The following is a 13,044-nucleotide window of genomic DNA, read 5'->3' on the forward strand; positions in this document are numbered from 1 at the left end:
TTCTAGTGTGTGGTCTGGTCAACTGGCTTGGCTGCTTGTCAAGGATAATGGCCGCTGGATTTATTTTTGTCATGTGTATTATTTGCATTTTTTTATTGTACTTATTTTTCAATTGCTTTTCAAAATGATTTATGAATTATAAAGCCGCCTGGGTTTTATTGGTCAATAAAGTATTTGATTGCCCGGAGTGACAAGTTTATTTGAGTTACGTAATCCGCAGGGGTTGAGCTTCGGCTCTTTGGTCCCGCCTCTCAACCGTCAATGTACTACGTGTTGAGAGAGTTGGTGATAGCCAGCCTCCCTGTGGCATCCCACTTCGTCACTAAATGTTGCTGCTCGTGCTGATCTTTGCTGTTCTGTTATCTATAAAGCTACATATAGTGTGGCAGTCTCTGTGGAAATTCTAATACTGTTATCTTGTTCTTTTTAAACCATTTTGCCAAATTTTGTCGAAAGTCTTCGATATATCAATGAATACTACATTACAGTGTTCTTGAATTTTTTCAGCCATGGAGCTGGTTTATGTTAATAGATCAGGGTTATACAGCTGTATGAGCCCCTCTAGTGGTTTCTAAAGGCCATGTTAACTGATGTTATAATTGTTTCTCTTCCTAGAACTTCATCGGTTATTGGTTAATTATTTTTTCGAATATTTTACCTGGTATCTCAAGGTAAATTGATGTGTAAATTTGTGTGTTGATGGTGTGCCTGACTAAGGAGTTAATGTCATAGTGGCATTGTTAAAATAGGGGCCTGACAGCCGAGTGGACAGCGCCTGGGATTCGTAGCCCTTAGGTTCCGGGTCCGATCCCCGGTGGTGGAGGCGGAAAGAAATGGGTAGAGTTTCTTTCACCCTGATGCCTCTGTTACCTAGCAGTAAATAGGTATCTGGGAGTCTGGGAGTTAGACAGCTGCTACGGGCTGCTTCCTGGGAGTGTGACAAAAAGGAGGCCTGGTCCAAGACCGGGCCGCGGGGACGCTAAGCCCCGAAATCATCTCAAGATAACCTGAAGATGGATCCGTAATGCGTTATAAGTTGTAGGAGTGTGTGTATATATATATATATATATATATATATATATATATATATATATATATATATATATATATATATATATATATATATATATATGTATATATATAGTCTATTGATAGTGCAGGAGGTAGGGAGGGAATTATCAGGGAAAAGCGCCAAGCCATTACGACTATATAGCAGAGTGTTATATCTGGTTTGTTGTGTTGTGAATTACAACAGATGGTGGAGGGTGTGGGAGAGCACTGTGTGGTGAGCTTTACACAGGGCTTCCTTCACCCAGTTTTTTCTATGATGTTTATTCATTTATTTAGTTCTGTGTTTATGCTTGATATTTCCTTGCTTCGGAAATCTTTGAGACTGATTTCCTGTGAGCTGCTTTTTAAATGCCTCCCAGAAAAAGTCAGTTTTTGTATATTAGAGTTTTGAATCCGAGGGTTTGTGCGTGAGAGAACTGGATAAGCACCTCCAAAGGATACCTGATCAACCAGGCTGTGACTCATACGTCAGGCTGCGAGCAGCCGCGTCTAACAGCCTGGTTGATCAGTCCAGCAACCAGGAGGCCTGGTCGACGACCGGGCCGCGGGGACACTAAGCCCCGGAAGCACCTCAAGGTAGCCTCAAGGTAGGTGGGGCTCTTTGATAAAGTCAATATTACTGGTAGGCGGCGGTGACTTGGCCTCTCTCAATACGTGTATTTAGAAAGTGGTGTGTTAGCTTTATGTTCCAAATCTTACTGTGTGTGAAATCTCTTGCTGGGCTGTTTCTCCCACGCCCCGGGGGGCTCTGGGATTAGCGCACACATCTCCCAGAAAAGAGAAAAGAAGGAAGCTTTGTTTCGTCTTAAGGTAAGGTCGTCATGGTAGTTGGTCACACGTTCTAAGACTCTGCCTTTAGACGTTACGAGTTCAATAGCCAGGAGGATTTTTTCTGAAGATGAGTGGACGTGTAGGGAGTGTGTCGTGCAAGCCTGGAGTAGATGGGGGAAGCATACCTGGAATATTCATGCTTTATCAACGCTATAATCTTCGGACCTCCACGGGGGGGGGGGACTCCTCGAGATGGTTAAGGTACAGTTGGTAGGGTACAATACCAACCTACCCATTTCCCTCCCTAGGGGCTCACAGTTGGGTTTGTGGCTTTGGGTCAGGTCGGACTTGGGTCGAGTCAGGTCGGGTGAGTCAGGGCAGGTCGGGATCGGGACGGGTTAGAGTCAAGTATTTTTACTGAGACAAGAAAGAAATACATCTCAAAGGGATAGAGTAGCTTAGGCTATTTCTACCACCCGGGTTCGAGTCAGTATGATAGTGCTTGGGGTCGTCGGGTGGGTGGTGGCCGGCGGGGTGGTGACACCTACCTGAAGCTGCCGTAAACGATGAGGAGGATGGATATAAGGAAGGTGGAGACCCGCGACGAGTCCACGATGGAGTACGCCCTGGAACAACAACACTAACATTAGTCATCCTGTTGGAGAGGGAGAGTCGGTGGGGGGTACAGGCACCAGGGGCCGGGAGAAGTGAAGGCAGGTACAGGGTACACAAACAAGCAGAGAAGGGGGTAGAGGGTACAGAGACGGGAAGAGAAGGGGGGTACAGGGTACACAGACAAGCAGAGAAGGGGGTAGAGGGTACAGAGACGGGAAGAGAAGGAGATAGTGTGTACAGAGACGGGAAAGAGAAGGGGGAGTAGAGGGTCCAAAGATGGAAATAAGGGTTGGAACAGTATAGTAAAGCAGGTAGAGACAAAACTATAAGTTAAGAGAGGTTGTATACGGAGGAGAGAAGTAGAGGGACGACAGGGCACACATTTACATAACATGCTATCATCTTAAATAAATAATAATTAATGTATTAATGTAAATCTGCATAATTCACAGAAGCAAGAGGCATCCACCGCCCCAGTACACACTCCATGGTAGTCAGTGTGTGTATTTATTATTTGTATTTGCAGAATCGAGGTATTAGCTCTTGGACCCCCGCCTTCCTAACCAATTTATTTTTTTCTAATAGCGAGTGGGAGGAGGGCAGCCAGAGTACACGTACACACACACACGCGCGCGCGCACACGCACGCACACACACACACACGCGCACACACACACACACACACACACACAATCCAAAAAATAATGCTAAACCAACGCCGAATCAGCGTCATTCACGTTCATCAACGGCAAACGACAACGTTGCCACTCATATTGAGCCCAGTAAGACATTTTGTTTTCTACCACAGACGTGGCCACACATTTACAATGCTAACCAGCACATGTTACGAGCGGACCCCCCCCCCCCCAAAAAAAAAAGGGTGTGACTCATTCCATCCTTGAGATACCCGTGAACGATCCACCGAGTGCTGTGGTGGGTATGTGGGCCTGCGGGCCGCTCCAAGCAACAGCCTGGTGGACCAAGCTCTCACAAGTCAAGCCTGGCCTCGGGCTTGGGGATAAAAGAACTCCCAGAACCCACCAAGCAGGTATCAACCAGGTATGAGGTTGGTTCTGAAGGATTTATTCTGATTATTGTATACGTGTGAGTGGGTTCTGGGAGGTGTTGTTCTACTCCCCCCAAGCCCAACCTGGGTCAAGGCTTGACTTGGGATAACTTGGTGCAACAGGCTGTGTCTAGGAACCACATATCCACTACAACCCGGTTGGTCCGGCATAAAATGTACTCTCTGGAAAAAAGAGGAGAGATAGAGGTATCACTTAATATATACATGGAAGATACTGGAAGACCAGGTCCCACATTGGCTGTTAAACAACACATACAATTTGTTGTTATGTAATATGGTAGGAAATGCAGAATAGACCCACTGAAGAGTGACGCCCCATAGGCACAAAGAACACAACTCTTGAGCCTCCTCCCAAACAAACGCAAGAAACACTACCATAACAGAAGTGGACTTCAAGAAAAAACTTGGACAAGTTTCCGCTAGAAGTGCCGGAGCAACTGGGTTGTAGTGGACATGTGGGCGGCTACTCCATGCACCAGTCTGCTGGACCAAGTTATCACAAGTCAAGCCTGGCCCCAGGCCGGGCTTGGCTTGTACAAGTCCCAGAACCCACTCTAGTTATGATCCAGATACTTCCTGCGGGAACTGATCTAACTTTTCCTGGAACATGTTCACCCTTGTAACAAGCAACATTTGTTAGTCTTGCTGTGAGACTATTGAAAACTGTGGACCATGATGCTCATACAGAGTTATGAACAGTTATGTTCATATCTGTGCCTACAGAGAGTAGACACAGAGTGAGACACGGTGAGGAGTAGACTGACTTCTGTACCTCTACTCCTAGAGGTACAAAAGAAGTCTACGGCACCTCTTCTCCTCACTGTTTCTATTCTACATTTCCCTTCTGTATCTTTTCGCTTACGTATGTTGTACTCAAGTGAGGTGAGTACAATTAGGTGAGTACTCGCACACACACGCACCTCTTGGGGACATTTTCAAGGGCTCACAATCTACCCAGATAACACGTAATTAACCCCTCACCTAAGTTAATGTAGACGAGCTAAGGGATTCTCAGGCACTCGTGTCAGGCTCCACCCAGATACTTACGTCATGTCCATCACGTGCTGAGCCATCTTGGCGCTGGGCGGCAACACGTGCTGGACCATCTTGGCGGGAAGGCGGGACGAGGGCGCACTAACCCGCCAACCTTTATATCATGCTGAGAAACAGCTGCCGGGAGGATCGCTAGATGCGCGTGCATGTGTTGAGGGCACACGCCTGCAACACCCGCATCCGTTCATACACGCACGCACGCACACGCAGTTTTGACACTTCTCTGGTGAACGGTGACACCCTCGGGAGCGTGGGGTATTCTGGGGGGGGGGGGCGCAGGGTTCCCTGGAGGGCCCACTCCAGTGGCTCTAGCGGGCCCGGGCACTCTCAGCACCTGCTACAAGTTCACTGCACAGGGGGAAGGAGAATGCTACAACCGCTCATCATTCTGCAACTGTTGAATACGTGCTTCTCTAAGACACGCTTCCGTCTTCCTCGCTAAAGTGGGGGCTAAGGAGAGACAAGGGGAGGGACGAGGGGGGAGGGGGAGAGACAAGGGGGGAGGGGGGGAGGGGGGGAGGGGGGGGAGGGGGGGGGGAGGGGGGGGGAGGGGGGAGGGGGGGGAGGGGGGGAGGGGGGGAGGGGGTGAGGGGGAGAGGGGGAGGAGGGAGGGGAGGAAAGAGAGAGAGAGAGAGAGAGAGAGAGAGAGAGAGAGAGAGAGAGAGAGAGAGAGAGAGAGAGAGAGAGAGAGAGAGAGAGAGAGAGAGAGAGCGAGAGAGAGAGCGAGAGAGAGAGCGAGAGAGAGCGAGAGAGAGAGCGAGAGAGCGAGAGAGCGAGAGAGAGAGCGAGAGAGAGAGCGAGAGAGAGCGAGAGAGAGAGCGAGAGAGAGAGCGAGAGAGAGAGCGAGAGAGAGAGCGAGAGAGAGAGCGAGAGAGAGAGCGAGAGAGAGAGCGAGAGAGAGAGCAAGAGAGAGAGAGCAAGAGAGAGCAAGAGAGAGAGCAAGAGAGAGCGAGAGAGAGAGCAAGAGAGAGAGCAAGAGAGAGAGCAAGAGAGAGAGCAAGAGAGAGAGAGCAAGAGAGAGCAAGAGAGAGCAAGAGAGAGAGCAAGAGAGAGCAAGAGAGAGAGCAAGAGAGAGCGAGAGCAAGAGAGAGAGCGAGAGCAAGAGCGAAAGAGAGCGAGAGAGAGCGAAAGAGAGCGAGCGAGAGAGCGAAAGAGAGCGAGCGAGAGAGCGAAAGAGAGCGAGCGAGAGAGAGCGAAAGAGAGCGAAAGAGAGCGAGAGCGAGAGAGAGCGAAAGAGAGCGAGAGAGAGCGAAAGAGCGAGAGAGAGCGAAAGAGCGAGAGAGAGCGAAAGAGAGCGAGAGAGAGCGAAAGAGAGCGAGAGAGAGCGAAAGAGAGCGAAAGAGAGCGAGAGAGAGCGAAAGAGAGCGAGAGAGAGCGAAAGAGAGCGAGAGAGCAAAAGAGCGAGAGAGAGCGAAAGAGAGCGAAAGAGAGCGAGAGAGAGCGAGAGAGAGCGAGAGAGAGCGAAAGAGAGCGAGAGCGAAAGAGAACGAGAGAGAGAGCGAGAGCGAAAGAGAGCGAGCGAGAGCGAAAGAGAGCGAAAGAGAGCGAGCGAGAGCGAAAGAGAGCGAGCGAGAGCGAAAGAGAGCGAGCGAGAGCGAAAGAGAGCGAAAGAGAGCGAGCGAGAGCGAAAGAGAGCGAGCGAGAGCGAAAGAGAGCGAGCGAGAGCGAAAGAGAGCGAGTGAGAGCGAAAGAGAGCGAGCGAGAGCGAGCGAGAGCGAAAGAGAGCGAGTGAGAGCGAAAGAGAGCGAGTGAGAGCGAAAGAGAGCGAGTGAGAGCGAGTGAGAGCGAAAGAGAGCGAGTGAGAGCGAAAGAGAGCGAGCGAGAGCGAAAGAGCGAGCGAGAGCGAAAGAGAGCGAAAGAGAGCGAGCGAGAGCGAAAGAGAGCGAAAGAGAGCGAAAGAGAGCGAGCGAGAGCGAAAGAGCGAGCGAGAGCGAAAGAGAGCGAGCGAGAGAGTGAAAGAGCGAGCAAGAGAGCGAAAGAGAGCGAGCGAGAGAGGGAAAGAGAGCGAGCGAGAGAGGGAAAGAGAGCAAGAAAGCGACAGAGAGAAAGAGAGAGGGGTAGTGAGGGATAGAAAGGGAGAGAGAAAGAGACCAGTAACCAGAACGATAAATACTTCCTTTTACAGACACAAGACCAGCCAGTCACAGCCCCGCTCCTGTGCCAGGTAAGTCCACCACGGGCTCACCAAAACCCGTGCTACTTGCCCCGCTCCTGTGCCAGGTAAGTCCACCACGGGCTCACCAAAACCCGTGCTACTTGCCCCGCTCCTGTGCCAGGTAAGTCCACCACGGGCTCACCAAAACCCGTGCTACTTGCCCCGCTCCTGTGCCAGGTAAGTCCACCACGGGCTCACCAAAACCCGTGCTACTTGCCCCGCTCCTGTGCCAGGTAAGTCCACCACGGGCTCACCAAAACCCGTGCTACTTGCCCCGCTCCTGTGCCAGGTAAGTCCACCACGGGCTCACCAAAACCCGTGCTACTTGCCCCGCTCCTGTGCCAGGTAAGTCCACCACGGGCTCACCAAAACCCGTGCTACTTGCCCCGCTCCTGTGCCAGGTAAGTCCACCACGGGCTCACCAAAACCCGTGCTACTTGCAACTTTTTGTTTGGAGTAACTGAATCTTAAACAGCAACAACAACACGAAGAATATTGGAACATTACGGTTGTGAACACCCCACATCGCAGACAACATAACAGTTAACAGCAAGAACGTCACAACAAGAGTGGAAAAGCAGCAACCAATAAATTGTTGCTGGAATTTTTAAATTAAAAACCAAATTGTGTAAATTATGAAGCGGACATTCTCAGGCACTTGACTACAAACACTAACACCTTAGAATAAAACCATCAGGGCGTTGTCAAGGTTGCCAGCAACAGCGCTCAACACGCCACGATACAAAAAATGCAGGAGGATTATATGAGGAAGCTGGCAGTGGCCAATGGCAGACAGCTCCGATTGGTCCATGCAAGGACGCTCCTGTTGCCCCATGCGAAGCAGCTCCTGTTGGCCCGTACCAGAATAGCAACGGAAGGGGTTCTGGGAGTTGTTCTACTCCTCCAGACCGTCCTATGGCCAGGCTTATCCTGTGATGACTTGGTCCACCAGGCTGTTGCTTGGAGCGGCCCGCAGGCCCACCACAGCCCGGGTGGTCGGGCACTCCTTGCAGGATGTACTGCAAATATACCACACTTATAGCGGGATATAACACCTTCCCGGTGTCGGTCGGCCGAGCGGACAGCACACTGGACTTGTGTGATCCTGTGGTCCCGGGTTCGATCCCGGGCGCCGGCGAGAAACAATGGGCAGAGTTTCTTTTACCCTATGCCCTTGTTACCTAGCAGTAAAATAGGTACCTGGGTGTTAGTCAGGTGTCACGGGCTGCTTCCTAGGGGTGGAGGCCTGGTCGAGGACTGGGCCGCGGGGACACTAAAAAGCTCCGAAATCATCAAGATAACCTCAAGATAACGCCTTGAGCACTACTCAGAACTGACGCTCCCCCCTTTCAGAGCGGAAGAGATTGCTGAAACAGAAGGAATACAAAGAACATATACGGCACACACAGACGCGATAAAGCACCTCCACTATCAGGACCGTCTCAACGCTGTCACAGTAGGTTGCATTGGGAACGTACAAAACACGACCTAGTTAGTTGAGATGAAGGCTTGATGAAAGACGCGTGTAGGTGGGTAGACTAGTGGAGCATGCAGCAGGTATAGTAAGACACGCTTCTCTAGGTTAAGGCCAATAATCCAGCCAAAGGGACCCATTAGGCGGGGGTCACGCTTTTTTGGTCTTGTTTACTGACCCACACTTTCACTGGCATCCTCTTCCTGGGCACGGGAGGGGGGAGGGGGAGGAGAGGCGGGCACGGGAGGGGGGAAGAGTGGGGGGCACGGGAGGGGGGAGGAGAGGCGGGCACGAGAGGGGGGAGAGGGGGGCACGGGAGGGGAAGAGAAAGGGGCACGGGAGGGGAGAGGGAGGGGCACGGGAGGGGAGAGGGGGAGGGGCACGGGAGGGGAGAGGGGGAGGGGCACGGGAGGGGAGAGGGGGAGGGGCACGGGAGGGGAGAGGGGGAGGGGCACGGGAGGGGAGAGGGGGAGGGGCACGGGAGGGGAGAGGAGGAGGGGCACGGGAGGGGAGAGAGGGGGGGGGGCACGGGAAGGGGGAGGAGAGGGGGGCGCGGACATTTAGTAGATACTCGCTGGGGTGTTTTGTGTTGAGTGATGGAAGTGAAAGTGGGAGGAGGGAAGAGTAGGATTGTGTAGCAAAACTATAGAACTAGGTGGGGTTGGGATGAGCAGGAAGGAAAGGAACAGTGTTGGGGGAGGGAGGAGGAGGAGTGGGGTTGATGATGGAAAAGATGTGGGCAGGGTGATCGATGGAGAAAGGGGGGGGGAGGGAGGGGGTAAGAAGGGACTGGAGGAGAGAGCAGTCCCTCCCTCCCTCACAGACACGCATGCAACCCTGACTAGCATTTTTCAGGGGGGTCTAAATCTCCACACCATGCTGTTCCCGCCTCGGTCACGCCACCTCACCCTCGGGTGTGTGTGTTGACGCTCCTGTACCCCGAGTTGTTGCTCCTCCTACCCTACCCCCCCCCCCCCGTTCACCTACATTCAAGTGGCAATATGTTAAAATATGTGGACCAGTGGCCTCCTCCTCCCCCCCCTCCCCCCCAAGGAGCAGCACCTTGAAGCAGTGGACGTCTACAAGGTGAACGACCCCGCCTCTATGTTTACACTAAACAGGTTTCAAAGCTAAATTACCATAATGTATTCGAAAGCAAACACACGCAGACACACACGTGGATGTATTGTGCACCCATCTCGTGATCAGAGGAACATCCTGAAATACTGACTTATAACTGCACCAAATTCTCAATTACAGTTATCAACAGTCATCAACAACAGCGTTAAAATATAAAGAGGGATGAAGACAGATGTTTTTAAGTTTATAATGACGGCTATCACAACGAAAATCTAAAATTGACTAGTGAACATTTTTCACGCTTCGCCTTGCTAGGCTAGCTTACCGAATTTCCGAGGCGCCTAGCTAGTTGCAACGAGGTGCAAGGAACCAGGGAGTTCGGTGGGTCGCGCGCTCCCTCGGCCACTCCCGCCAGTGGGAGAGCACTCGACAAATCCACCACAACGCCGCCGCCTTCACCGCACGAAAGATGTGGCGAGGAATATTTTTTGATAAGAATATTTTTCATCCTTTTTGTTACACACCCTCAGTAAGCAGTCAGGTTATTCGACAGTCGTAATGTACCCTAATCTTACAAAACAAAAACCACAGGTGTCGTGGTCCATTATAAAGACCCATGACCCAAATGGTCTCACTCAGCGGCCTCCGCCTTGAATATCAACAAGAGTAATCTCCATGCTGGAGCACTCGGCAACGTCCCACGGCGCCTGTTGCCAGGTTAACCTCTCAACCCCCCTCACACAACTGAACAAATCCACAAGGGCCGTGATCAGGGTTCGAACTTACGCCCGGAATGATCGCAGACGCGCCTGAATCGACTGAGCTACAACATGGTACAAGAATTGCAACCGGGAAATCAACTTGACGTACCACGGATCCTGCAGTCTCCGTGGATTTATTCAATTGATGCATTACGCTATTGTAATTTCTGTGATTTGATTGATTGATGAAGATTAAGCCACCCAAAAGGTGACACGGGCATGAATAGCCCATAAGTGGTGGCCCTTTTGAGCCATTACCAGTATCAAGAGTTGATACTGGAGATCAGTGGAGGTAATTTCTGTGTGTAGCTTAGGCTATTTCTACCCCCCCCCCTCCCCACCCCAATCCTAATCCCTTCTTTGTGTTATATAGTGGTAATGGTTTGGCGCTTTCTCCTGATAGCACCCTTTCCTTCCCTCACTTCTCATCTTGGAGTAGGCAGTGTCATGCTTGAGTCATTTCTCCGGAGAGTAAATGTACCAACCTTCTCACCTACAAACTTACTCGAGTCCTTTCTAGAAATGTATTTGGCATTTAAATAGCAATAATGTACTTGGAACTCGCGCGACTAGCTGTTCTATTGTGTTCTACTGGTTCTATTGTGCGGGTGGAGATTCTCTTGTAACAAACATATCATCAACGACAGGGATAACGGGAAGCAATTCACAATCACTGCAACTATTCAAACAATACCAACAATATTGTACAATAAAATACATAATAATAATAATAATAATAATAATAATAATAATAATAATAATAATAATAATAATAATAATAATAATAATAATAATAATAATAATCACATTAACATGCTGTTTATCAATGATAAAATCCACAAGGGCTACAGGTACAAGTCAACGATGGTCTAGTGGTAGAGGATGTGGCTTGGCAATGCCGTGGTCAAAGGTTCGCACCCACCTCATAGCTCAAGTGGATTTGATCAATGATAATAAACGGGTGTGGTAGGAGAAGCAAATATCCACACGAATTCAAACGACAAGATTTTCTGAACGCTCTTCACGTCCCTCCCTGAGGCTATGGATCTCCCACCAATCCAGTACATCGTCCAATTCTTCAACACTGTTTACACACCTATGGTAATCTTGACGGCCATATGCAGACGAGGAGTCACACTAACGTGGCTGAAATATGTTGACCCAACCACACATTAGAAAGTGAAGGGACGACGACGTTTCGGTCCGCTGCTGGGCCGATTTTGAGAACGGACCGAAACGTCGTCGTCCCTTCACTTTCTAGTGAAGGTTTGGTCAACTTAACAGCCATCCTCACATCTCCCAAAGCAATGAAACTACGCGCGCTTCGTCAGAAACAAAATAGGGATCGGCCTGAGCAAGTTAGATGAGTTAGCATAGAATCATACATTCGCGCAAGGAAAACGAACCTGTAATTCAAAAAAAGGACTTCAAGCCTAAACAAACAAACACTTTGCACAATTAATTTTGTAGCACGCGCAGAAGCAAAGCAACAACCAACCCAAAACTTCCCTAGGCCTACTATAGCACGTATAAGTATTAAATTAGGCCTATGATGGCGAATATTTATAAAGTCAATGATTTCTTATTTAGGACTAGACCAATTAGATAGGCGAGTATAATTACTATTCAGCTTTGTAGTGTCAAGGAGGTATACTGACACGTAGACTCCACGAGTTTACAAGAATATAAAATTGTACAATTACAAGAGTATTACAAGAGTAAACAAAAAAAAATTGTACTACATTCCAGAGTTTTTGTCACTCCAAGCAGAGGCCTAGGTCGGAGAGCGATATATTATTATATATTAGCATATTGTGAATATAAGAACAAAGGTAACTGCAGAAGGCCTATTGGCCCATACGTGCCCATAGGTTAGGTTAGGTGTTTAGGCTTCTGTTAGCGATTATTTGTATGTGTAGTACGTGGGTGAAGCATTTATAGCGTTGTGGTTCGAACAAAAGTCGTCAGTGAAGCACTGGTTCCGGAAGTGTTCGGACGGTCGGGAAGGGAGCCGGTCGGCCGAGCGGACAGCACACTGGACTTATGATCCTGTGGTCCCGGGTTCGATCCCGGGCGCCGGCGATAACATGGGCAGTTTCTTTCACCCTATGCCCCTGTTATCTAGCAGTAAAATAGGTACCTGGGTGTTAGTCAGCTGTCACGGGCTGCTTCCTGGGGGTGGAGGCCTGGTCGAGGACCGGGCCGCGGGGACACTAAAAGCCCCGAAATCATCTCAAGATAACGTCATCAGTTGAGTCGTGTGTAAACCGTTTTTCATTCATAAACAGGGGGTTTCGCGGGTGCATGGAATGGACATTGGCATTTGTTTATGAGGACGGGCTGCCGTAAAGCATCCAACTGTTTTAACTAGCCAGAAACGCACGAACCTTAGCAACCCACCTAACCTAACGAGTCCGATGCATAGAAAACTTAATTATTGTGCATTAATTTGCACTAATACGATACATTTTAACGAATGGGTAGATTCCATAACAAATGCGACGTTTTACGCGAGAGAACAGGTTGATGACATTACAAATGGTGGTTAACTTAGTCAACAGAGATGACAGTCATGAATTACTTCCACAACTGGAGCCTAGCGGTGAGGGGGGTGTTGGGGTGAGGGGGGTGTTGGGGTGAGGGGGGTGTTGGGGTGAGGGGGATCTAACAGTGAGGGGTGAGGGGGGTCTAGCAGTGAGGGGTGAGGGGGGGTCTAGCAGTGAGGGGTGAGGGGGGGGTCTAGCAGTGAGGGGTGAGGGGGGTCTAGCAGTGAGGGGTGAGGGGGGTCTAGCAGTGAGGGGTGAGGGGGGGGTCTAGCAGTGAGGGGTGAGGGGGGTCTAGCAGTGAGGGGTGAGGGGGGGTGTCTAGCAGTGAGGGGTGAGGGGGGTCTAGCAGTGAGGGGTGAGGGGGGTCTAGCAGTGAGGGGTGAGGGGGGTCTAGCAGTGAGGGGTGAGGGGGGTGTCTAGCAGTGAGGGGTG

At 50.2% G+C, this 13,044-nt stretch overlaps 1 protein-coding gene across 8 annotated transcripts in view; it reads right to left on the reverse strand.

Moving 5' to 3' along the window:
• Positions 1-13,044, reverse strand: part of SppL (signal peptide peptidase-like protein) — a 115,276-nt gene that overhangs the window by 37,600 nt on the left and 64,632 nt on the right. For 6 of the 8 annotated variants that reach the window (XM_069321756.1, XM_069321757.1, XM_045727965.2 and 3 more), the window contains one exon: positions 2,391-2,468. In XM_069321756.1, coding sequence (XP_069177857.1) covers positions 2,391-2,468 — 78 coding nt within the window. Of the gene's footprint in view, positions 1-2,390; positions 2,469-4,590; positions 4,759-13,044 lie in introns of those variants that run through there. The other 2 variants (XM_045727935.2, XM_045727954.2) reach the window with 2 other exon arrangements.

The sequence above is a fragment of the Procambarus clarkii genome, chromosome 10 (assembly GCF_040958095.1).
Source record: "Procambarus clarkii isolate CNS0578487 chromosome 10, FALCON_Pclarkii_2.0, whole genome shotgun sequence".
Lineage (NCBI taxonomy): Eukaryota > Metazoa > Arthropoda > Malacostraca > Decapoda > Cambaridae > Procambarus > Procambarus clarkii.